Source organism: Oryzias latipes, chromosome 21 (assembly GCF_053564925.1).
Source record: "Oryzias latipes strain Hd-rR chromosome 21, Olatipes_Hd-rR_3.1".
NCBI classification, from domain to species: Eukaryota; Metazoa; Chordata; class Actinopteri; order Beloniformes; family Adrianichthyidae; genus Oryzias; species Oryzias latipes.
In genome coordinates, this window is record NC_136257.1 from 11,223,468 (window position 1) to 11,247,264 (window position 23,797).

General features: G+C 41.6%; 2 protein-coding genes across 3 annotated transcripts in view; both read left to right on the plus strand.

The window, feature by feature from the left end:
* Positions 1-1,773, plus strand: part of spryd7b (SPRY domain containing 7b) — a 34,417-nt gene extending 32,644 nt beyond the window's left edge. For both annotated transcript variants that reach the window (XM_020713141.2, XM_004081470.5), the window contains exon 5: positions 783-1,773. In XM_020713141.2, the coding sequence (XP_020568800.1) occupies positions 783-880 (98 nt within the window). In that variant the 3' untranslated portion in view covers positions 881-1,773. The remainder of the gene's footprint in view (positions 1-782) is intronic.
* Positions 1,774-6,486: 4,713 nt separating this feature from the next.
* Positions 6,487-23,563, plus strand: kpna3 (karyopherin alpha 3 (importin alpha 4)). Its single transcript, XM_023951134.2, has 17 exons — positions 6,487-6,679; positions 10,190-10,234; positions 11,617-11,706; positions 12,544-12,573; positions 12,677-12,729; positions 12,829-12,924; positions 13,956-14,041; positions 15,095-15,181; positions 15,267-15,436; positions 15,589-15,633; positions 15,711-15,842; positions 18,020-18,148; positions 18,354-18,458; positions 18,625-18,696; positions 18,973-19,135; positions 21,045-21,139; positions 21,234-23,563. The coding sequence occupies exons 1-17, from the start codon at positions 6,611-6,613 to the stop codon at positions 21,330-21,332; spliced, it is 1,566 nt and encodes a 521-aa protein (XP_023806902.1). The 5' UTR covers positions 6,487-6,610; the 3' UTR covers positions 21,333-23,563.
* Positions 23,564-23,797: the final 234 nt, after the last annotated feature.

The following is a 23,797-nucleotide window of genomic DNA, read 5'->3' on the forward strand; positions in this document are numbered from 1 at the left end:
CATGATCTTAATTGGATTTAAAAACAGCACATTTTTATCTTTTTTGAATTCCAGCATTTTATTTTGGCGAGATCCTTGCACATGAGCTAATGTGCTAAAGCAGTTCAGGCTGCAGTCATGTGTCGGAAGTGCTGCATTGTCATACAGCTCAATGGGTGTTTGTAATTTGGCGAAGTCTGTATTTCAAGTGGAAACTGGAATTCTTAGCATCAGTTCAAATCCAGAAGAAGTAAAAGGTTATTTAGCGGTAAACATTTAAAGACCCTCGCCGGTCATATTTTGCTTTTTTGTAAAAGTGTTCCCAGTGGACGAGGAATGGAGCAGAGGAGGGAGCTTGTGGCCAGCCCAGCATATTTTCTACATCACAAATACGGCCTTTTTCAAAAAGTATTTAGTCCGCCGCCATTTGTGCAAATTCTCCGCCTTACAAAGATGACATAGGGCCTGTAATTTTCCTCATAGGTAGAGCTCAGCTAGGAGAGACAAAATGAAAAATAAAATCCAGAAAAGCACATTGTCTGATTTTTAAAGAATTTTAAAAATTTACGTTGACACTTTTAAAGCAATTATTTGTTTTTTGGTTTTGTTTTGATTTCGTCATAAACAGATTTTTTTTTTTTTTTTTTTTTTTAAAGAAAGAAGATAATGAAAATAGTTTAGCAACCTGAGAAAGTTGCTTCTTGTTGCAGCAAGAATCTATTGTCCTCCTAGAATCCAAAATGCAACAGCAGAGTTTATCCAGACTGTGTGTGACGATGTGCCTTGTCCTCCTCTCATTCCAGTGGATGACAGCGCCATCTTAGACTGTCAGTTCAGCGACTTCTACCACACAGCTCCCCAAGGGTTTGAGAAGATCCTCTTTGAGCAACAAATCTTCTGAACAAGCGCATCAGCCTCTATGTTCACCGCTGAATTTCCCTGCGACCTCTGTGACACTAAAGTGACTTTCAGCCAATCATGTGTGACTATAGTGCATTTCTTCATTTCTGTTTCCTTTTGTCCTCCTCTGTGTCTCTTGTTAAATGCTGCTCTGGCAAAGCTGTGGAGGTGTGTACTGATAGAATTCTGTAAAACGATGGCCTTGTGTCAGGGGGAACCGAGCTGTTCTCGGAACAACTGTCAGCTGCTGCTTTCATCCATCAGTATGTGGATGCCAAACAATGATGACACGTGTTCACAATCAAAAGCTGTTTTCTTCTAGTCATTCAGAGTTACTTTCACATTGTACCCCGCCTTCATTAATATACTGCTAGCTCAGAGTGCATTCTTCTAATTCATATATTTATTTTGGGTCCATATCAAAGGAAAAACTCCTTTTCAAATGCTTTTGTTGGGTGGGTATCTAGCAATATTCTTGGAGTTGAGTGAATACATATAAAGTCACCTGCGTTTTACTGCCTTGTTAGTATTTTAGATCATAGGGAGGAAATGTAAGGCTGAGCAAATCAGTCCACCTTCTGTTGTCGGAGAGTGCAGAGAAGTCGTTTACAGAGTAAAATACTTCTTAAATGGAAAAACATGTGTATAAAAACTACTTGTTAATTCACCTTTCTGGCAGTTGGTTGTTTTTTTCTGTCAGCATTTTCTCAGTGTCCGATTGGAAGTATATATATATTATTGTCAACCTGTTGTGTTCTACTGGCAGTGTGTATCTGCTGCTGAAGGGTGAAAATATTTAAACTGCTTCTCTTTTGTTTTTTTGTTTGCACTACTGATGATCCTGTTCAAATCCAGTTATTGTTGAATTATTAATAAATACTTGTTTGAAGGCTTCATTATTTTAATCATTTGACAAAAAACACAAGTCTTCAAACCTGAAGGTTATAGAATATTATCTTTTTACTCTTATTTTGTGCTTTTAAAAACCCACTGATGAAAATTGTGTTTTCGGCGTTTTTAACATTATCTTGTAGAATTTTTCTGATGGGCATATTTAAAAAAAAAATTACATTTCTAGGGTGGGAGGGAGGGAGAGAGAGAGGTTTCTTTCTTTTCTTAACTGAAAATTGTAGATTCACACTGAAGGCATCAAAACTGTAAATTAACGTGGAATTATATACATAACAAAAAAGTGTGAAACAACTGACATGTCATATTGTACGTTCTTCATAGTAGTTACCTTTTGTTTTGATTACTGCTTTGCACACTCTAGGCATTCTCTAGATGAGCTACAAGAGGTAGTCACCTGAAATGTTTTTCACTTCACAGGTGTGCCCTGTCAGGTTTAATAAGTGGGATTTCTTGCCTTATAAATGGGGTTGGGACCATCAGTTGTGTTGTGCAGAAGTCAGGTGGATACACAGCTGATAGTCCTACTGAATAGACTGTTAGAATTTGTATTATGGCAAGAAAAAAGCAGCTAAGTACAGAAAAATTAGTGGCCATCATTACTTTAAGAAATGAAGGACAGTCAGTCTGAAAACTTGGGAAAACTTTGAAAGTCTCCCCAAGTGCAGCCACAAAAAAGCATCAAGCGCTACAAAGAAACTGGCTCACATGCGGACCGCCCCAGGAAAGGAAGACCAAGAGTCACCTCTGCTGCAGAGGATAAGTTCATCCGAGTCACCAGCCTCAGAAATAGCAGGTTAACAGCAGCTCAGATTAGAGAGCAGGTCAATGGCACACAGAGTTCTAGCAGCAGACACATCTACAACAACTGTTCAAAGGAGACTGTGTGAATCAGGCCTTCATGCTAGAATATCTGCTAGGAAACCACTGCTGAAGAAAGGCAACAAGCAGAAGAGACTTGTTTGAGCTAAAGAACACAAGGAACGGACATTAGACCAGTGGAAATCTGTGCTTTGGTCTGATGAGTCCAAATTGGAGATTTTTGATTCCAACCACCGTGTCTTTGTGCGACGCAGAAGGTGAACAGATGGACTCTACATGCCTGGTACCCACTGTGAAGCATGGAGGAGGAGGTGTGATGGTGTGGGGGTTGCTTTGCTGGTGACACTTGGGGATTTATTCCAAATTGAAGGCATACTGAACCAGCATGGCTACCACAGTGTCTTGCTATTCAGTCCGGTTTGGGTTTAGTCGGACCATCATTTATTTTTCAACAGGACAATGACCCCAAACACACCTCCAGGCTATGTAAGGGCTATTTGACCAAGAAGGAGAGGGATGTGGTGCTGCACCAGATGACCTGACCTCCACAGTCACCAGACCTGAACCCAATGGAGATGGTTTGGGGTGAGCTGGACCGCAGAGTGAAGGCAAAAGGGCCAACAAGTGCTAAGCATCTGTGGGAACTCCTTCAAGACTGTTGAAAGACCATTTCAGGTGACTACCTCTTGAAGGTCATCAAGAGAATGCCAAGAGTGTGCAAAGCAGTAATCAAAGCAAAAGGTAACTACTATGAAGAACGTACAATATGACATGTCAGTTGTTTCACACTTTTTTGTTATGTATATAATTCCACATGTGTTCATTCATAGTTTTCATGCCTTCAGTGTGACTCTACAACTCTCATATTCATGAAAATAAAGAAAACTCTTTGAATGAAAAGGTGTGTCCAAACTTTTGGTTTGCTGTATACATATGCTGTATACATATATATATGACGTAGAAATGATCATGAAGCTCATGTACCGCTTCCTTCTGATGCATCCACTTGCAGACTAATAGATCCACGAACGTCTTTGGTTTTCATGTCTGAGCCAGAATCTGGCTTTTTTTTTTTTTTTTTTTAACTTGTCCTGTCCAACAGCTAGGCAAACAGATGAGAGCTGAGGGCCTCTTGTGTTGGACATATTTTATTTTAACAAGAGGGGTTATTCATCTTCAGACAAACCAAAGGTATGTCTGAATAAACCCCTTTTGTAATTGAGGCCAAACTTTATTAATTTCAATCATGTTTGAAAATCTTTGGTGTTGGACCGGACGGAAAAGGAAAGAGGGGAAGAAGAGAGAGGGACGTTAGAGAGAGGGGGGGGTAGGAGGGTGATAATAGGAGGGGAAGGGGGGTAAGACCATGAAGCAGCATAGAGCAGACAGGTTTACTGGTTGTTTATCGTTACGGTACGGTTCAAATGTAGTACAAAAAGGGCGGGGCCTGTTCACACACACTCAAATATTATCAACACACCTGCTAGCCGCAAAAATGTCCACATGTCAACATGCACACAAAACAGATAGTGTTCACGAACGCATACCTATGCCTTTAAACCAACTAGTGTGAAATCTTTCATTCATTCAATCATGCAAACTATTAGTGCAAAGGTGAGCTAACACCTGTGCTCAGGTGAGTGTTTATGTTCTTCTAAAATGGATGGTGGAATGTGAAAAGAAGGAGGAGGAGCGCCCAGCCACCCCCACACCCACACCCCCGCCGCAGCAGCAGCGGCAGCCGGAGCTCCCCCAACGCCACACGGGAACAGGCAGGGAACAACCGCCCCCCGGGCGACCAAGACCGCAACCCAGGCCAGGGCCAGCAGGACCGCCGCGAGGCCCCCAGAGCCAGAGAGCAGGGAGGCGCAGAGGGAAAGAGAGCGCCGCCCCAGCCCAGCCAGGAAAGCAGCCCCCCGCCGCGCCGGAAGAGCCCAACGCAGGGCCCCACCGGAGAGGGACGCCCACAGCCCCAGACGAGCACCCCACCACCACCCAGGAGTTCCGGGCATCCCCCCGCCCCGACCCCAGGTACGAGCCAGGACCCCCCAAGGGAGACCCGCTCCGCACTCCAGGCAGCCACCCACCCGGCCCACGGTTGGTCCAGGTAGGAGCAAGGCAGGGGCCCGCCGCCCCCCCACAGGAGGGGGGAACCCCGGGGAAAAAAGGGCGGCCCACAAGGGATGTTATAAATATGGCCCGACCAGGCTCGGCCATGTTGGAAGTTTGGCGGGGCCCAGCGCCCAGGGGCAAGGACCAGGACCCACCCCCCAGGGACACGAACACCCCCGGCTCAGGTGTAATATGAACCCCCCCACCGTGCGGAGAGAGCACCGCCGGGCCCAGGGAGCCGGCACCCAAGGGACACGGCCGCCATCGCCAAGGGGCCCGCACCCCCCACCAGGGAAGGGCTAGGGGACAGATGGACCCAGGTCCCACCTTCCTTGTAAAATGTGTGTGCGTGTATGGGTGTTTGAGAGGGTGTTTGTGTGCATGTGTGTGTGTTTATGTTTGAATGTATATATTGAAGGGGGAGGGGTGTGTGTACTAAGGGGGGTGCAGTTAAAATTGGCGAGTAGGGCACTAAGGGGACATCTCCTGATTACTCACAGTGATGTCCCCTCACCCTCCACACCAAGGGGCCCTAAATGTCTAAGGTGCGGTTAAAATTGGCGGGTAGGGTGCCAGGAGGACATCTGCTGCTTGCTTGCAGTGATGTCCAAGCACCCCCCCTACCAAGGACCCTACATGTCTAAGGTGCAAATAAAACCGAAAGAGGGGGGGCCCACTCCATACGGCAACCATAGGAGGGGGGCCACTCCCAAGTAGCCCCCCCCCAAGGCGCATCGCAGGCTAGACCCCCCACCCCCTCACCCTAATATGAGGTTATATAAGGAAGGGGGTAAGTTGGGGACAGCTGGTAGACTGTCCCCCGGTGGTCAAACAGCCGTCCCCCAGCCCACCCCCAGCAAAGGGGCCAGGGCCACCCAGCCCAGGGGCCCACCCCCGGAGGCGCCGACACCCCAGGCCCGGCACCACCCACCCCACACAGAGAGAGAGGAGCCAGAAAGCGTCGCCCCCCCCCGGAGCAAGCCCAGGCCCCCACCCCCAGACGCCGGCCCTAGAAGAGCTCTGGTCAGGCCTCGACGGGACCGAGGAGGCCAACCGGCCGAGGCAACCACTGATTGCCTCAGCGGAGACCCCGACCCGCTAGCCCCCCCGACCCGTACTAATAATGGGCCCCCCCTCCCCCCCAGAACGCCCCCCCACAGGACAGGGCCGACAAGCCCCCCACCCCACCCCACCCCAGACCCCGCAGCCGAAGCGGGTGACACCCAGAGCGACCGGGGGCCCCGAGAGGGTTTCAAGCCAGAATCTGGCTTGAAACTGTACGGCTGGATAAAAACGGCATAATCAATATAAAAAGATCACTCTGAACGTTTTGCAAATAGCTTAAAAGATGATCGTACTGGGTCTTGTGCGGCTGCAGTTACGGTTTTGTTTTTATTCCCATTATACATCTGTCAACATCCTCTCCCACTAGCTTACAGTCCCTTAGATGCCCCACCTTACATTACCGGTGCAACAAAAATAGTGAGCAATACTGGAGCTATCCAGGTGTACAGTTTTGATCAAGATGTCAGCTCAGACGAGGAAAACAAAGACGTATATTGATCTATCTGTCTCAAGCTCAATTTTCTGTCCACCATCATCAGAAAAATGCTACAAGAACATGTTAGTCCAAAAGCAGGTTTTTATTCCAACTGTGCTGCATCCTGGGAGCCTTGGATACCAGGGACAGCCCATCGGGATGGGAGGGGTAAGTGGTGGGCGGTATGCTCTGACTCCTCCCACCCCTCCGCGATCTGCTACGATCACTCCTCCCCCTCCTCCTCTGTGGGGCCAACGGCAACAGCAGCAGCACAAGAAGAGCCGTGCCTAGTCTTTGACGGAGGAGATCCACTAAAACGGGAGTATATTAGCTAAAGCCCGCACAGCCATGGCAGAGAACGCCGGCTTGGAAAACCACCGCATCAAGAGCTTCAAAAATAAAGGGCGTGATGTCGAGGTGAGCTTAGACAAACCCGTGGTTTTTAAACACCACGAACGGAACCATTTTCAGGTATTAAAAGGGCCTCGTTTGCCCTGGCCCCTACTGAAACAGTTTGCTTACAAGTCAGCTAGCAAGCCATCAGGAAGAATTCGCTATGAAATCTGTCAATCTGTTCGATTGTGTGTAATAATATTTTGTATTCAAAGTGTTGTGATTGGGTATTGGTTAACACAATGTGTGTTACTTTAGTCCATGAGTAGCTGTGAACAGCAATCTCTCACAGAGTCAGTCTGATTAACGGTAGGCGACGAAGCTGTCACTACCGGCTAACTAGCTAGCTAGCTAGCTGGTTGGATGGATACCGGTCGCAGGCGGGGCTGGGCCTGGCCGGCTTCATCAGCGTTATATATACCGTATATTAGTGAACCACCAGTAGTCTGCGTCACTGTTACCTGCGGCACACACGGTCACCATACCTTGTGTAACAGTTGTAAATGTTGTAATCAATTTCCGGTCTAGGTCACATTTTTACCTCCTCCTGTCCTGGCTGATCGTTAGCTTGCTAACCTCATCAAGCTTGCATTAATTTCCAGGTGGTTCAGGTAAACCAGGCTACAAGGAAATAAACCCAGATCAACAATTACAATCCGTTTACTGTTTTCGTGTTATCTTTTAGTTTCAAATTGTACAAACAAATAAATTCTAAACGTAATAACTCTTCAATTATTAGTTTTTTTAATCTACCTAACAGTTTGGTTAACATAGTATTGACTGTTTGGAATTCCAGATTTCAGAATTGTACTTTCACACAAGTGTTTGATTCTGTCGGGTTTAGTGGTAGACAGTCTGTTGTTTTTGGGCCTCACAGGCTACTGTACCATCTAATCAAGTTTGTTGCTGCATCATTCTCATAACAAGTGAAATTAGGAGGACAAATCCTTCTGAATTCTTGTTTGCATTAGGCCTGCATGATGAGGCAACAGTCTGGATTAATTGATGTTAGGTTAGGTAAGAAAACAAAAGATTATTTCATTAAACGCATATTTTTGAAACTTTTTTTTCCACAAGATGTTTATCAAAGCGCTCTAGGCCAAAGGTTTTAATAACAATGACACACTTGTGCCTGGGTTATTGTGATCTATGTCTAATCCTGAGATAATCCCTAAACAAAAGTGTGTCTGAAAAATCCACCTCAGTGTTTGGAGTACCCCAACTGAACACACCAACACAGGTTGTTGTTTTGAAAGTTGGGTCAGGCTGACAAGCACATGGCTACCATGACACACAGACGGTGCCTGCTGCATTCCTGATGCTATTTCAGGAATCTCGGATGTCTGACCCTGGGCCTCTTAAAGCCCCAGCATGAACTGGACTTTTCAGTGGGTGACCCATACTGCATCAGGGAGAGACATGTCCATTTGAGCTTGTTTGCTTTTAAGTCAGCCATCCTGGATGTATTCTTTGTTCTTGTCACTAATACAGGAGAAGTAGAGAAAAGCTAAGAAGTATTGTATTTTATTGTATGTTTGCAGTGATTGGGAGGCTCCTCTCTTCTCCACTGCCCTCTTATTTATAACAGTTCCTGATTACGTGAGTGGCTATTTAAGAAGGAAACATGAACCTGTTTTTTAAGCATCACAAGATCTTAGGACATCTCCGTGTTTTGGATAAACAACAGGAAACCTGTTAATAGATCCGTGTGGTTCCCTGTTAGGTGCTTTCTGTGGGAATATGCGGCATCACTTTGGTATAACTGAAAATATGACCTTCAGGCTCCTGTCTGTATCCTAACAGACTAAACTGCAGGAGTGAATGTAAGTAAGATTCTGTTTTAAGTGAATACCATGGGATTTTTGTACGATGAGCGAAATTTAGGAAATGAGACAAAAAAGAAACAAAATTATGCAGAAAAGTGAGACCAACAGTGTCTGACGAACGGAAACATTGTGTAGGAAAAAAGGTGATGAGTGAATGAAGCCTCATGAAGCCTTACAGCACTCCAAACTTCAAGGCCTTGGTATGGAAAACTGTATGGAGTCACACACCAACCTTCCATAAAAAATTTACATGAAACAAGTTAAACAAACCGCATAGTGGTGTGTTTGTTGTGTATGAGAAATGTCTTATTTCTTTGTAGATTTATTTGTTAATTAATTGTACCGGCTCCATTTGTAGTCCTTCATGTGACTCCTAAATCATGTTCTGTCATGTTTGCTGTAAAGTCCTTCACTCCAGACATTATGCTTCCTATAAGAATATGATTTAAACATTTGCTTTATTTGATGCTGACCTCCCTGATTCTTTAAAAACACTGCTGCAGAGTACAGTCATGTCACATTTGCTTGTAGTACGACTCTAATTCACCCTGGTGATAATGATTTTGAAAAAGGAATGCATTGCTTTTTTAAATTGCAGTTTATGCTTGGCTAGTTTCCAGTATTTGCATAGCAGAGCACATAATCTAAGTGTTCGTGGTCAAAGGCAAAGACTGCAAAAAATACAAATTAATAAAATGCAGGCAGCTGCAGGTCAGCCATATGAATGTACACGTGTTGCTGATAGGAATTCGTTTAGCTGTAAACATCCATGCAAACATGGGGGTGGCAAATTTAATCAAGAAGACTGGCAATCGTTTGATTTATTAATATTACAGCTTTTTAAAAAAAAAAAAGTCTTGGTATTCTGCCAAACAGGTTTTTGGGTAACTTTTCATTTTTGTTAGAATTTTTAAGACAGTGCTCTGAACCTTCTTTCTTTTAATGATATGTGATCTTTACTGGTGTCCATGGATTACATGAAATCCTCTTCACCTTTTTCCACCTTTGTCAGAGTAGGAATAACAGGTCAATGTCAGGGTGGGGTCATTTTGACCCCACAAGATACCACAAGGTCTACAGCTTCGCGGGCCACCTGCAGGTATGCCCATTTTTCAGCCAGTATAAGGGTAGTTGTGACGAAGGCATTAGAGGTGCTGAATCTGGTTTTGCATTGTCTTACATGGAAAGCATCACCTTGAAGAGTCTCTTCTGCACGGTTTCGAAGAATGTCCTTTGAGATGCCCCACTTTGCCGCTTTCCTCTGTAAAAATCGGAAAACCACCTGGTGTTTCCGTGAATGTATACCCTGTCTCCAAAACCACACCAAATGCCCTCAGCTTCTTTTGAAGATTATTTGCAGTTTCTGTTACTGGGAAACAAAAATGGACACAAATATTTATCTCATTTTTCCTTTTAGTTTTGTTGTGATAGATTTAGTTTAGGATTTTGGGAAACCTCTTCTACTAAAATGTTGCCTAATCTTTGATATTAAGGATATAATTGTCCTTGATTAAAAGTCAGCTGGTAATTCACTAACCACTGAGTACTTTTGTTTAGTTCATGTTTGGATCATTCTGTGTAAATCCCCAAATTATTGTTTGTTAAATTCACATCTTATGTTATTCCAGCTTTGCAAGCTTTATTGTCTCAATTACACAGCCATGAAATGGTTAAACGTATTAAAAACATATATTTTTGTTCCTTTCAGACTATGAGAAGACATCGAAATGAAGTGACAGTGGAGTTAAGAAAGGTAAGAAACCTCTCCTTTTCTTAAGACGCCAATCACACCAGGTGATATCGGACACTCCTGCTCCCAGCATCAGATTCCTGACTAGTTCAGCTGCTCCAAAAAGGACATTCTCTTATAAAGGCATGAAGGAGCCATTTGATATTTAGATAGAACTTGCACAACATTTTATTTTCTGAATGACACCTGTTTGTGAGGTCAGTCTGGAGGAAATCACTGAACCTTGTGGTGAACCTGATTGTCCTGTTTGAAGTAAACTTCAGTACAGACAAAAATACAAGTGAAACATGGAAAAACTCACATCACTGAAAAGATAAAAAATGTAGGATTTGCAGGCTACGGTTTTATATCACAAACATATACAACATCATAAAGAAAATACATTTTAATGTATTGAATTCATGGACTTTCTTGCTTTAAATTTCAACTGAAATGATTTACAAAGTAGAATTTCCTTTGATATGATCAGAGGCCATCTATTTTTTGTGTATGTATATAGACGTATTAGACTGTCATTTTTGTTCATTGTGTTACATTTAACACAATTTTTATACAATCCTGTGAGAGTGCTTGACAAACAAATATTTGTATTTGTCACATATTTTGTATCCTTCACCACCAAATATGTCTATCACTTTTTTTCAAAAATGCTTTGGTTGATCTTCTGTGTTTGGTTGCTTCTCTGTATTGAGGTTAATTCTCATTGGTTTTGATAAAGCTGAAGAAAAAGTGTTTGAACTTTAGCTCAGTTGGAGGCTGAATTTGGCTTTTACCATCACAATCCTTCTCCTCCTGGGTCGGGAGGTTTTTTGCGTCCTCGTGCAAATGTGGTTTAAGAGTCTAGACTTATCTGATGAAGGTAAGAGGTCAAGTAGGATTCCTTCCAAATAATCCCCTTGTTTGCTTTTTGGATGCCGTCTACAGGACAAAACTGAGCCGTAGTTCTTGTAGCAGTAAAATAGTGAGTTTTCCTAAAGACAGATACAGTATTTATATAAAATGACCCCCAAACAGTGAAAGTGCTGTAGATGGTTTTGCTGTTGGACAGCTATCTGGATCAGTGCAGCAAGAAGCTCGGCACCGGCTGATTACTCATCAATGACGCACATCAGCATGATGCGCTGGAATGTAGGGCATGGGAATCTCCTCCTACCGCTGACTCACATGCCTCAAAGCTCCATGAATGAACATGTGCTTCTCAGGGAGGTGCTTTATGTTGGGGGGGGTGTGACACACTTTGGGGTTCAGTAACTCTCAAATATGAATGTGGTAAATGCAATTTTCGATTGCTAATGTGCTGAAGACGGAGAAATTCTGAAAATGTTCAATAGTAGTTTGTCTTCTAACTCGATCGTTGTTGTTTTTTTTTTTTGTGTGTGTGTCAGAACAAACGGGACGAACATCTACTCAAGAAGAGAAATGTCCCTCAGGAGGAGAGTCTAGAAGACTCTGATGTCGACTCAGACTTTAAAGGAGTAAGTGTGGGGAGGGGTTTCTGCTCAACAGCACTGAGGTTGTCTGTCAGAAGAAAAAAATTGTATGAAAAAATCACATTTAACCAGAGTCTTAAAAAAAAAAAAAACCTTTTTGACAGAATTCTATAAAACAAACAAAACACATAATGATGTATGTTTGTGAGAAAGATGTGGAGGTGAATGGCAGTTTGCTTTTGCACAACTGTTGAAGGAAAACTTACCTGAAAGTAGTTTATTTTTTACAGTCGACCTCTGTAAAGTCCCTTCAGTGATGAATGTCGTAGGTGCTGTAGACGCCTTTTCCAAAACCGTTTGCAGAGCCACGGCGTGTTCCTGACAGCTGAGCCGAATGACTTTAAAGACCCACTCTGATCAGAAAAGCATTCGCAGTGCTCTTTTAATTATGATGATACCATTTTAGGCTAGTATCTAAAAAAATCTGTCATTTTCCAGGACTACTTTCCGCAGAACGGCAGGAGTTCATTTGAAATTCACTTCTTGAATTGTGGGCGGGACTGAGACTCTTCCCATCGCCCATAACTGAGCGCTATCTGTTTATACGCTACCCTGCTAGTGAACAGCTCCTCACTCCCCCAACCTAGAACAATAAAATCAGTTTGATAAAGTAAAACTATATTTATTCTACAAAAATGCCATCATTTTTTCAAGTTTCGTTTTATTTACATCATTGTTTAGCATTATTTGTATCTCCTGTTATATATAAATAATTTTATTTGATAAAATACTTACAAATAAAAATAAATTACTGCATTTAAACCCCAATTATGTGCTGTGTTTAATGCAAATGAATTATTAATTTACTTTTTTTCCTTTCAGCAAAATGTAACGCTTGACGACATTTTACAGGTATGACATTATATATTCTTAAATTTCTGTTGCCTTTTCTTTTTAAACATATGCAATCAACTGGATCCTTAAATTCTTATAAATATCTATTTTTTTCCTTTAGAATGCTACAAGTGACAATGCAGTGGTACAGCTCAGTGCTGTTCAGGCAGCAAGGTAACATTTAATTCCACGTCAGCCTGTCTTTGTGTAGTTAAAGTTTAACTGATTTAGCCATCGGCTGAATTCTTCTTCGTCTCTGCCTGTGTGTTTTAGGAAATTGCTGTCCAGTGACAGAAACCCTCCTATCGATGACTTGATAAAGTCTGGGATTCTTCCTATTTTAGTCAAATGCCTGGAAAGGGATGACAAGTGAGTCTGCCCGTGTGTCTTTTACATGCATCTTTTGCTTCTGCTGCAGTGGCTTCGTGTGCATTACTTGGTTTATCCTGCAAGTCCACATGTGAGCGTGTGCGGTGGCATGCAGAGCAGCTGGCTGCTTCTCTTAGCTTCAGCCAATCCAAATAGATCGGCATTCCTCTCTCCTACATTTCACTGAATTCCCAGGACCTTGGGTTCACCGAGGGCCACAGACTGAAAAGCTTGGGCTGCTTTTATGGAAGAAATGGTTGGGCTTTTATTGACGATGGCATCCTTTAGAAGTTGATGATTTTCTTGAAAGGAGCTAGTTCTTGTTTTGAACATCTAGAATTTAGACAAGAAATCTGTCAGATCTGTTCTGTAAAGAAAGAAAGAACTTTAAATGGAACATTATATGGTTAAAAAGGAATAAAAAAAAAACAGAATTTCTAGCAATGTTGAAAACAGAAAACCACATAGGTTAGCAGTCTTTTATTTATTTATTTATTTTAACTGTTGTGTGACATCCAGGCTAAACTGTCTTAACAATTCTCAATTTGGGGTTTTAGAGTTTAATTTTAAAGGGGAATTCATATTTACCGGTAACTTTGAGTGTTTTTCATGAAAGGTTTAGACGTACACTCTGAAATGTATGACCAAATAATGATAAAAGGTAGAGGACCTTGTAAACTGAATTGACAGACGATGTAAATGATGGCTAACTGTTCTACATCAGACTATTATCTTTATGCCTTTTTAAGGAACAGCATCTGCAAATGTGTGACTTTGTTGAACACATGAATCCTTTTATAGTACACATTGATTTGAAACATTTTATGCTTTTTTTAAAAATTCAAAATCAGCATAAAATTGTCAGAAAATAAAAGTAGGAGACAAAACTGAGCCTAATCAGTTTTTAACATGGTGGACGCCATTTTTATCTTTTCTAGTTTGACATATTTTTGCTTCGTTTGTTTGTTGTCATGGAAACCAGTGTTTTCATTTCTCGTGCTGATTTGTTTTCTTTCTCTTTCACCACGTAGCCCTTCTTTACAGTTCGAGGCAGCTTGGGCTCTGACCAACATCGCCTCTGGGACGTCGGCACAGACTCAAGCTGTGGTTAAATCCAGTAAGTCGACCCCATACGCCGTCCTCCACATGCTTCCCCGTCTGTCTGGGTCTGGACGCCGTCTGCATGGTCGTCTTCTACTAGTTCAGCAAATCCCAGTCAGCTATTCTTCAGTGTCTCATTTTGCACTAGACTATAGACTACCGTACTGTTTAGGCCTTTAGCAAGAAGTAGTATACTTGAAGTTTATTTTATGATGTATTCTTGAATTTAAGTATATGTAGTGTAGGAAGTATACTCACTGAATACTTATTCCGACTAAATTGGAACATTTTAAGTTTACAATATATAAATAGTGTATATTAAGAAAACTTCAAGTATACTACCTCACTTTTAATACAGACTACGTATACTTGTAGTACACTTAAACAGACTACTTTTGTTTAGTGATGACAGCTCTTTAGGATGCAAAAAACAAATGTATTGACTTACTGTTAAGCAATTCATCTTTCATCTTATTTTGTTTGTCTCAAAGTTCACTTACATTTGATGTTGTTGTAATAAGTAAATAAAAATAGCATTTTCTTTTTTACCTGTTAACTTATTGATGAAAATAAGTCATCTATCAACCATTTGTTGACCAGAACCTTTATTTTTATTTGTGAAACTTAAATTGTGGATACATTAATATCATGTCTAAAACTGAATTCCGACACAAAAAAGACATGAAGTCACAAATGGATGAATGCTCGGGATAGCAAAATCCATGCTGTAAAAAACTATAAATGCAGACACAATTGAGGCAAAGACCTGAATAGATTTGATTAATTGTTTAGCTTCTTCTTTTTTTTGGGGGGGGAAACAGAAGAATAATCTTTAAATGTGAACACCATGACGCTGGTCAGCACTTGGGCATCAAAGGAAACCAGGTGGACTGCTTTACTGGCATTCTTTTCATCAACTTTCCACTTTAAAGTGAAATCAAAGGTGTTTCTTGATGCTACTGCCTGTGCGGGGTGTTAAGCTGCTCCACCAACGCAGCAGCTTTATCTTCATGTGTTGGTAACGTCACGTCATATTAGGTTTTTTGATCGTTGACGCTTGCTGACCCAGATGCAGTGCCGCTGTTCCTGCGCCTTCTACACTCTCCTCACCAGAACGTGTGTGAACAGGCAGTATGGGCTCTAGGAAATATTATAGGTAAGTGCTTTCCTGTGGTAAAGGTGTGTACCAACATTTGACATTGTCCAGCGCAATGTTGACATGCCACCTGTCGTATGGTCAGGCGATGGGCCACAGTGCAGGGATTATGTCATCTCCTTGGGTGTGGTGAAGCCGCTGCTCTCTTTCATCAGTCCATCAATCCCCATTACTTTCCTCCGTAATGTTACCTGGGTTATTGTTAACCTCTGTCGCAACAAGGATCCTCCCCCACCAATGGAGACTGTGCAAGAGGTGGGTGTGTCTGGACCTGATTACATGCTTTTGTGCTTCAAATCAGCCTCATCACCTTAGAAAGTCTTTTACTTTGAAGGCCTGTTTGTTCATCTAATGAGATGGCTACAACTCATCTACTCGAGATCTTTCGTTCTTGTTTTTTCCTACAGATTCTGCCGGCACTCTGTATGCTCATATATCACACTGACTTAAATGTGAGTATCCAATTGGCATCGCTGCTCATTTCCTGGTTTAATCAGTCACCTTTGTAACACAAACTTGCTGGTTTTAGATCCTCGTAGACACAGTGTGGGCTCTGTCTTATCTGACGGATGGAGGCAACGAGCAGATCCAGATGGTTATAGATTCTGGGGTCGTTCCATTTCTCGTGCCTCTCCTCAGCCATCAGGAGGTGAAAGTTCAGGTGAGATGAAATTTTGTCGAAGGTGTCGATCAGCCATTATGTACATGAAGTGGTCAAAAAGAGGGCTCTCTAACCTTTTATAGGCCAAGGACCGGGTTAATAATAATTTAATTTCCCAGACTTTCCTGTATAAGGCTGAAGTCCAATTTTCTGTTTTTAAAGCTTTCAGTTTCCCTTAACTTTTGAGGGTAAAGTTTATCTTCATACTCTGTAAAATATCTGCAGCTGGTTTAAACCTTTCCTCGAGATTACATATAGGAACCATTCAAATGTGATATAGATTTTCCATTAGTGAAGCCCGTTGAGACAACTGTGTTGTAATATTGGGCTATATAAATAAAACTGAAATGAACTGAACTGAATTAACCCAAAACTGTCATAGTGGAAGCTAAATAATCAGACGCCAACCTCAGCCTTGCGACAGATAAATACAAAACAAAGCGGTCACTAAAACTGACATTTTATAGATAAATGGGAATCTTCGTTTCATTAGACAGCCAGTGCCTGAATATGACACATAATTAATGTTATGATGCCATTTTGTAGTGCTGTCCCAATCTACAATTCCAAAATCGAGTGCCCTAGAAATTTCCCAGAAGTCTTAGCCAAAAACCAGGGTGCAACGCTGCTCACTAAATTGGCAAATACAGACCACAATGCATTGCGTTTGAACAATTATTGTGGGGAGAAAAAAAAGTATTTAAATGTATTTTTTAGATTAGATATCAACGTTGTTATCTAGAGCAGTGTTTTTCAACCTTTTCTGAGCCACAGCACACTTTAACCTTAAAAAAAAATCCCGCGGCACACCAGCATCCAGAAAAAAAAAAAAAAGGAGAAACTCATGGTCTGTATTGATCTACAGTCCCTACACAATCTCACATGCATTTTTGATATAATTGTGTCAGAAAAAGCTGGAAACTGCAGCTGTTTTTTTTCCTAAAAAATGCAATAAAAGTTAAGTTAGAAGATTTAAAAACAGATTGATGTGTGTTCGTTGTTTCAAGACGTTTAACAACAGATCTCCTTGTGCGCTGTCAATCTCATGACCCAATGCATCATGGGAGATGTAGTGCATAAAACGGCTGGAGATCGGTTTTCGGAGCTTCAGTGTTTTGTTCACGTGTTCCACGGTCTGATACCGGATTCTGTGGAAAGCTACACCGCTAAAGACGAGCTTTAGCTGCTATTTTTGTTAGAACTGAGCGACTTTACGAGCTAAATCGGGACAAGGAAGTGAAGACTTTAACCGCTTCTGATTGGTCAGACCGATGACATGTGATTAAGCTCCCCAAGAATGATTGGTGGAGACAGTTAAAGGGACGGGACTTTTCCAAAATACAGCCGAAGGTGCAGCTGAATCGCGGTACTGTACAGTCATTCTTATCAAAATGTCTTTAATAAAATAAAATAAACGCAAAGAAAATGTATTTTACATCTTTTATATTCCTAACTCCTCAGTGTTTTATCAGGGCCTGTTTGGATGAACAGAGAGCTGAAATCCTGGAGATGGGAAATGTTTTTAGATCAGTTAATGAGGACAATTTCCCACGGCACACTTGACCATCTCCCACGGCACACTAGTGTGCCGCGGCACACTGGTTGAAAAACACTGCTCTAGAGAACAGAGTGGATTCATAAATAGTTATAGAACACTCAAATTTATTAAATTAGATGATGTTGGTAACGTCAGGTTAAACAAAAAAGAAAATGTAGTGAGTGTGATCTCTGGATTGCTTTTAAAATCAAGGGCACTACATAGTCCTGCATTATATATTGTTTTTAGTAGTTAGGGATTAGGGTGGGAATTTGTACATATTTGGTTTTTGTTTGTTAAATGCAGTTTTTTTTATTTTGAAGTTGAAGACTCTTCTTCCTCTGTTTCCTCCCCGGCTCTTTAACGTTCCAAATACCTGTATTATTTTTTTAAAAACTTTGGGTGGGGGTTTCAATTTAACGATTGTAGGAACATGAGACAGAGTGACGTGACATGAGTCTATCCTGAGTCAGAGGTGGTGGAGACAATCCAGTAGTTTTTCAAAATAAAACTTTTTTCAGTAACAGATTATAAATTAATGGAAATAAAATGAATTTTTTTTGCTTGTTTTTTCTGCGGCTCACTACCAACTGTTGGGGACTACTAGTCTGACGTGTTTCTGTTCTCTCCCGTCACCCAGACGGCAGCTCTGAGGGCTGTTGGGAACATAGTAACGGGCACAGACGAACAGACGCAGGTCGTTCTCAACTGCGACGTCCTCCTACATTTCCCTAACCTGCTCTCACACCCCAAAGAAAAGATCAACAAGGTAACACAGCTACCTTTTGTTAGTTGGGTTTATAGGTTCAAATTCACTGCTAAGAATTTAGAAATCATGAAAGATTTGCTTGTTTTATGCATTTGACTTGCTTTCTGTGCCGCTGACACTATAGCCAGTTCTGGTTTGTGCGCTGAAGAACATTTATTTCTTCATGACTGTTTCCAATCGGGTATATTCTATATTCTGTCTGCAGGAAGCGGTCTGGTTTTTGTCCAACATCACAGCTGGGAACCAGCAGCAGGTCCAAGCGGTGATTGATGCTGGACTGATTCCTATGATCATTCATCAGCTTGCTAAGGTTTGTGGATCCTGGAGGAGCAGATTTTTCTCACTTGTATGGAGGGATCACCCCCTCCAGAAAAAAACTCCAAAAGGGTTTTACTGAAAATTACTGGGATGTGTCCTCTATTCCCTAACAGCAAGGGTGTGGTAGTACATCTCAGTAACAGCTTGGCTCTCTGCAGGGGGATTTTGGTACTCAGAAGGAGGCAGCTTGGGCCATCAGCAACCTCACCATCAGTGGCAGAAAAGATCAGGTTTGTTTTTCTTTTTACCGACAATACAGGCATGTTTTACTTGTATTTGCTGGAATAAACATATTTTTGATTTGATCAGAATTCATATTTAAATCTTTCAGAACATCTTTGATTGCCTTTTATTTTTTATTAACAAGTAAGATTTGCAATGATGAGATGATTCTTGGTTCGAAAATGTGTAACAAGGTGATTTGCATGTATGTCCTCCACCCTTGGAACGGTGTACCTGTGCTGTAACCAGGCCTGAATGTGGCGCGTGTGTATGCGTTTGTGTAGGTGGAGTTCTTGGTGGAGCACAACGTCATCCCTCCGTTCTGCAGCCTGCTGTCGGTGAAGGACTCTCAAGTGGTTCAGGTCGTCCTGGACGGCCTGAAGAACATCCTCATCATGGCGGGGCAGGAAGCCAGCACTATTGCTGAGATCATAGAGGAGTGTGGAGGTTAGCAGCTTTATATTAAACACCCACTCCAACAAACAAAAAAAAGTTTTTTTTGTGTGTGTGTTTCAAACATGCATTTGTGGCATTTTTCTATTGATGGACTTGCATATTAAGGACATTACGGTAATCAGAAGCAGATGAAAAAATACCTTTGGGAAAAGAGCATATTTAATCAAGGATTTATTGTATCAGAAGCTACAAAGCCCTGGACAAGACATTCAAGACAAATCAGTAATTCTTTTTTAATCTGAAATGAATAATTTGTAGCCACAAATTAGCATTTTGGCAGTGTTTTGTAGCACAAATTAGTCTTTTTTTTTTTTTTGTGCACAAAATGCTAATTTGTTGAGATGAAATGGTAAATTGTGACCACCAAATGCTAATTTGTGCACACTGAATACCTATGCATGGTCACAAATGATTAATTTAAGGGGAAACTATTTATTTATTTATGTCCAATGCCATATCTAGGGGGGTATTCCAGAAGGCACTTTTAAACCCTGAACTCTGGCTGAAATCCACCTGAACTTTCTTACTCTGGGTATGTCGGTTCCAATAGACCGGATATGAGTTGGTGTAATTACGCTCGACTTGGTAACCCTGGGTTAATTCCCGGTGCACAGCAGGTACATAAAGACATTCTCAATGGATCGCCGATTTCCAGAGTCACCATGGAAACACGTGGAGAAAAAAAGAGAATGTCTAAGTGTGATGCCCCAGATATTCTCATTTTTATAACATTAAAATGCAGTTTGGATTTGCAATATATAACATACACTCAGCTAACATGACTGACTTTAACTTCAGTTGTTGCAACAATAATCAGCACTAGTGGTGCTAAATAAACTCATACTCTCCCTTCCTTTCACTCATGGTGCAGAGAGAATAAAACACAACAGGACAAAATAACTACACAAAACACAGTAAAACAGCTAGACAACTAAACCCATTTGGTCAAAAATCCACACTTAAACCCAAATCCTTCCAGACTGGCAAGGGGAATGGTATCCCACAATTCCTTGCACTGCCAATCTAACAGCAGCACCAAAGTTACACCTACTTAATTGAATTAATCTGAATAAAAGTAAAATAAATTTATGATAACTATGTGTTATTTTTAAGTTGACTGAACTCATAAAATTATTTATCTTAACTGAAGCAAATAATTAAGTTAGATTAATGTAAAAAGTTTATTTTTCCAACATCCATATGTGGTCTTATCACCCTCTCACGGTGGAAAAAGTATTATCTGAGCTTCTTCATCCACTAAATCATCTTCAAATGGACACGCCATGCTGCTTCACCTCTCTGAAAACAGACTAACCTTCAACTAAACCTGCTCCAGACCAGGTTATGTTCAGAGCATGAGTTGCCATGGCAACTTGACATACCCTGAAACATACCTCAGTTTTTGGAACAGAAAGCTGAGGTTATCCGCTTCCTTAGCCTCAAACTTACCGTGGTAACTCACATAATCTGCTTTCTGGAATACCCCCCAGGGCCCTGTAAAATGCAGCCATCTTCACATCACTACAAGCTCCCTGCTCTGCTCCATTCTGATGCATCCACTTGTAGACGAATAGATCCATGAACATCTTTGTTTTCTGTGTCTAAGCTGGTATCTGGATTAAAACTGTACAGCTGGATAGCTCGCCAATTGCTCACTATTTTTGGTGCACCGGTAATGTGAGGTTTGGAGTGTGAGGGGGTTTAAGCACATAAACAGATGGATGATGGGACGGGGGCAGGATTGCTCAACTCCAACAGTTCCACCCACAACTCTGCTCACCCACAACACTTTGACAAGAGATGAAAAAACTGATTTTAGTGGGACTTGAAACAGATCTTAGTAGCATCCTTAAAAAATGAAAAGCATTCTTACTATTGTGAATTTTGAATCTTTTTTAAGGTTTGGAGAAGATAGAACAGCTGCAGCAGCATGAAAATGAAGACATCTACAAATTAGCTTTTGAGATTATTGATCAATACTTTTCAGGAGATATTGTAAGTTTATTTATCATTTTCATTTTTTGTAGATTTTTCATTTCTTGCATACTGGTCCAACACTAAATTTACTACTTTGTTCTTTGCCTTCCAGTTTGATGAAGATCCCAACTTGATTCCCGAAACCACCCAAGGAGGAACCTTTAATTTTGACCCGGCTTCTAACATGCAAACAAAGAAGTTTAACTTCTAAAAGCCAGGATGTGGGGTTCCACCCAGCTCCCCATCACAGACACGAACCCATCCATCCCACAACCTGGCACCTTTTGGTCCGAAGGATTTTCATGTCAGCATCCAAACTCACCACTTAAGGATTCACCCACACCTACTCCTGCACTGTGGGGTGTTTTTTTTCTTCTTCTTTTTTTTTCTTCATTGCCGTCTTTTACGGAAGATTGTAACCCTTCACAGGAGTCCTGCTTATATAAGAGACACCATGAACACCAAGAGGAGGCCTCGGCCTCTCCTTCCATGTCCTAATGTTAACTCCAAGGTAAAAACGAAAGGAAGAATTTGCCTTCTGGGCAAGATTTTGCCAAATGTCAAGTCTTCACAAAGACAAAATCCAAGCACATGTTATGACACCATTGTGATCACCACACGTATTTGTACGATGAGTGGACACCATTTTTTTCTTTACACTTTAGAAGGCCCTGCATTCATCTATTAGACTGTCACTAACGGGGATGAAATGTTGCTTTTTTGTTTGTGCTTTTCCCCTTCCTGGATTTTCCCTTTGACTTTGGTTCGCATAAATACGTACAGAGATGTGAACAAAGTATACACAACTATGGCACCCCTCTGTCTAGTTTAGAGTTTTTCCCCCAGAGCTAAGCCATGAATAACCACAGACCCTCGCTGCCTTCCCGTAGGACAGGTGGAGGGGGGAAAGGGCTCTAAGGTAAAAACAAACAAACAAAAAAAGAGGACTCTGGCAAAGTGACGGACTTGGCCCCAGAGTTTTAAAGGTGACCTCTGTTGGATAATCAAGATGTTTTATTTTAGAAAAATCATCAGAAATGTGAAGAAAAATGCCATTTTTTTGTTTTTGATAATGTAATTGTAGGACCTGCCAGCTGTTTGCTTCTGATGGCGACGACTTTTTTTGGTTGGTATTAAATGTAAATAACAGGCGGCGGCGTGTGGACGGGTCGCAGAGACTCAAGAGGAGGAGCACATCAACTGTAGCGTTCGTTTCCTCCACAGGACATTTTGGGTTTGCTTTTTATTTTTTTTAAACTTTTCCTGCATTTGGTCACATCCAGTGAACGGACTTCCCCTATAATGTGAAACTTTGAAGGAGCAATCCACTTAAACCTTCACGCAAAAGTCACACCCAGAGAAGTTATCAGACGGAGGACTTTTTTATTATTTTTTTTTAACCCTCAAAGAAAGCATCTTCTTTTCTACAACTTTCAGTTTCCTGGTTTTTTTTCCGGTTAAGTCTGTGGAAATTCTTTTTATTCAACTTTTTCTTCAGTCTTATGCACACGTCTGACGGGCACGCTCTTACCTGCCTGCAGAAAGGGACCTACGCTCACGGAAAGCTCGTGTAAGGGGGTGTACAGGTCCTGATCTTTAAAGAACTTAATCCTTTGCTTTCAGTGAGGTCAGATGTCACCGCTCGGTTTGAAGAATTGTAAAAACAATGTTTCTCTTTGCCATCTAATGAACATATATTTGACATAAAGCCTGTACAAAGCTGCTGCAGCTGACAGTCATTAGATGGACAATAACTGTCATGATTAGCAGGGTGTTTTCTTTTTTAATAGAAATGTTTGTTTTAAAATTTTATTTTGGGTTGACGTATACATATAAATGCATATATGATATAGTGGCACTCTAAAAGTTGGAACAGACTTAGCCTCCCCTCTTTGTGGTGACGGGCTGTTAAAAATGTACCGTCTTGTGTTTCAGTTGCCGTTTTGGGGTTCGAGTTAAAGGCGTTAGCTCGCCTGCAACACCCCGCGCCGTCCTCGCCGATCTGCCGCCCCTTCGTTTGGCTGCTAATGACTTGCAGGGGTTTGGGAGCGGGGGGGGGTCACGAAGAGGCTTTAATTATGGATTAGGGTTGTCGAGAGCAGCCCAGGCTTTCTCATGGGACTAGCTTTTTTTTCAAATTCTATTTCCAAACAAAACTTTTGAGGGTGTACAGTCATGAACTAGCAGACCAGACCGAGCCACTTTAAAGATTTACAATTTTGTTGCCTTGTGTCTGATCTTAGATACAAGCTTGTTTGTTGCAAGATTTTTACTTGCTAATAAAAAGTTGTTTTAAATAAAATAGAAGAAAAGCAACAGACAGCATTTTGGCCTCTGATTGTTTATATCTTTTTATAAATTTTAGATTGAATTCTTCTCTTTAAGGTGGCTCATTGATGTTTTCAACTCCTGTGCATATTAAAGACGAGAATGAGTTGAAAATCATTGTGCCTTTTGTTTTTCATTTCAATTTAAACAAAGTTTTATTGAAATGGCAAAATCTCCACGGATAGGAGGGAGGTGTGACGTGAGTCTGTTGGGAAATGAGCCATGAACGTGGTCAGTACCTGAACTATGTACATTTGCCATTTTTGCCCCACCCGTCCTTCCCATCATCCTCAGTACCAGAAGTCATCCTTCCCATGGTGGCGGGATGTGGGGATTTCCTTTCATGTT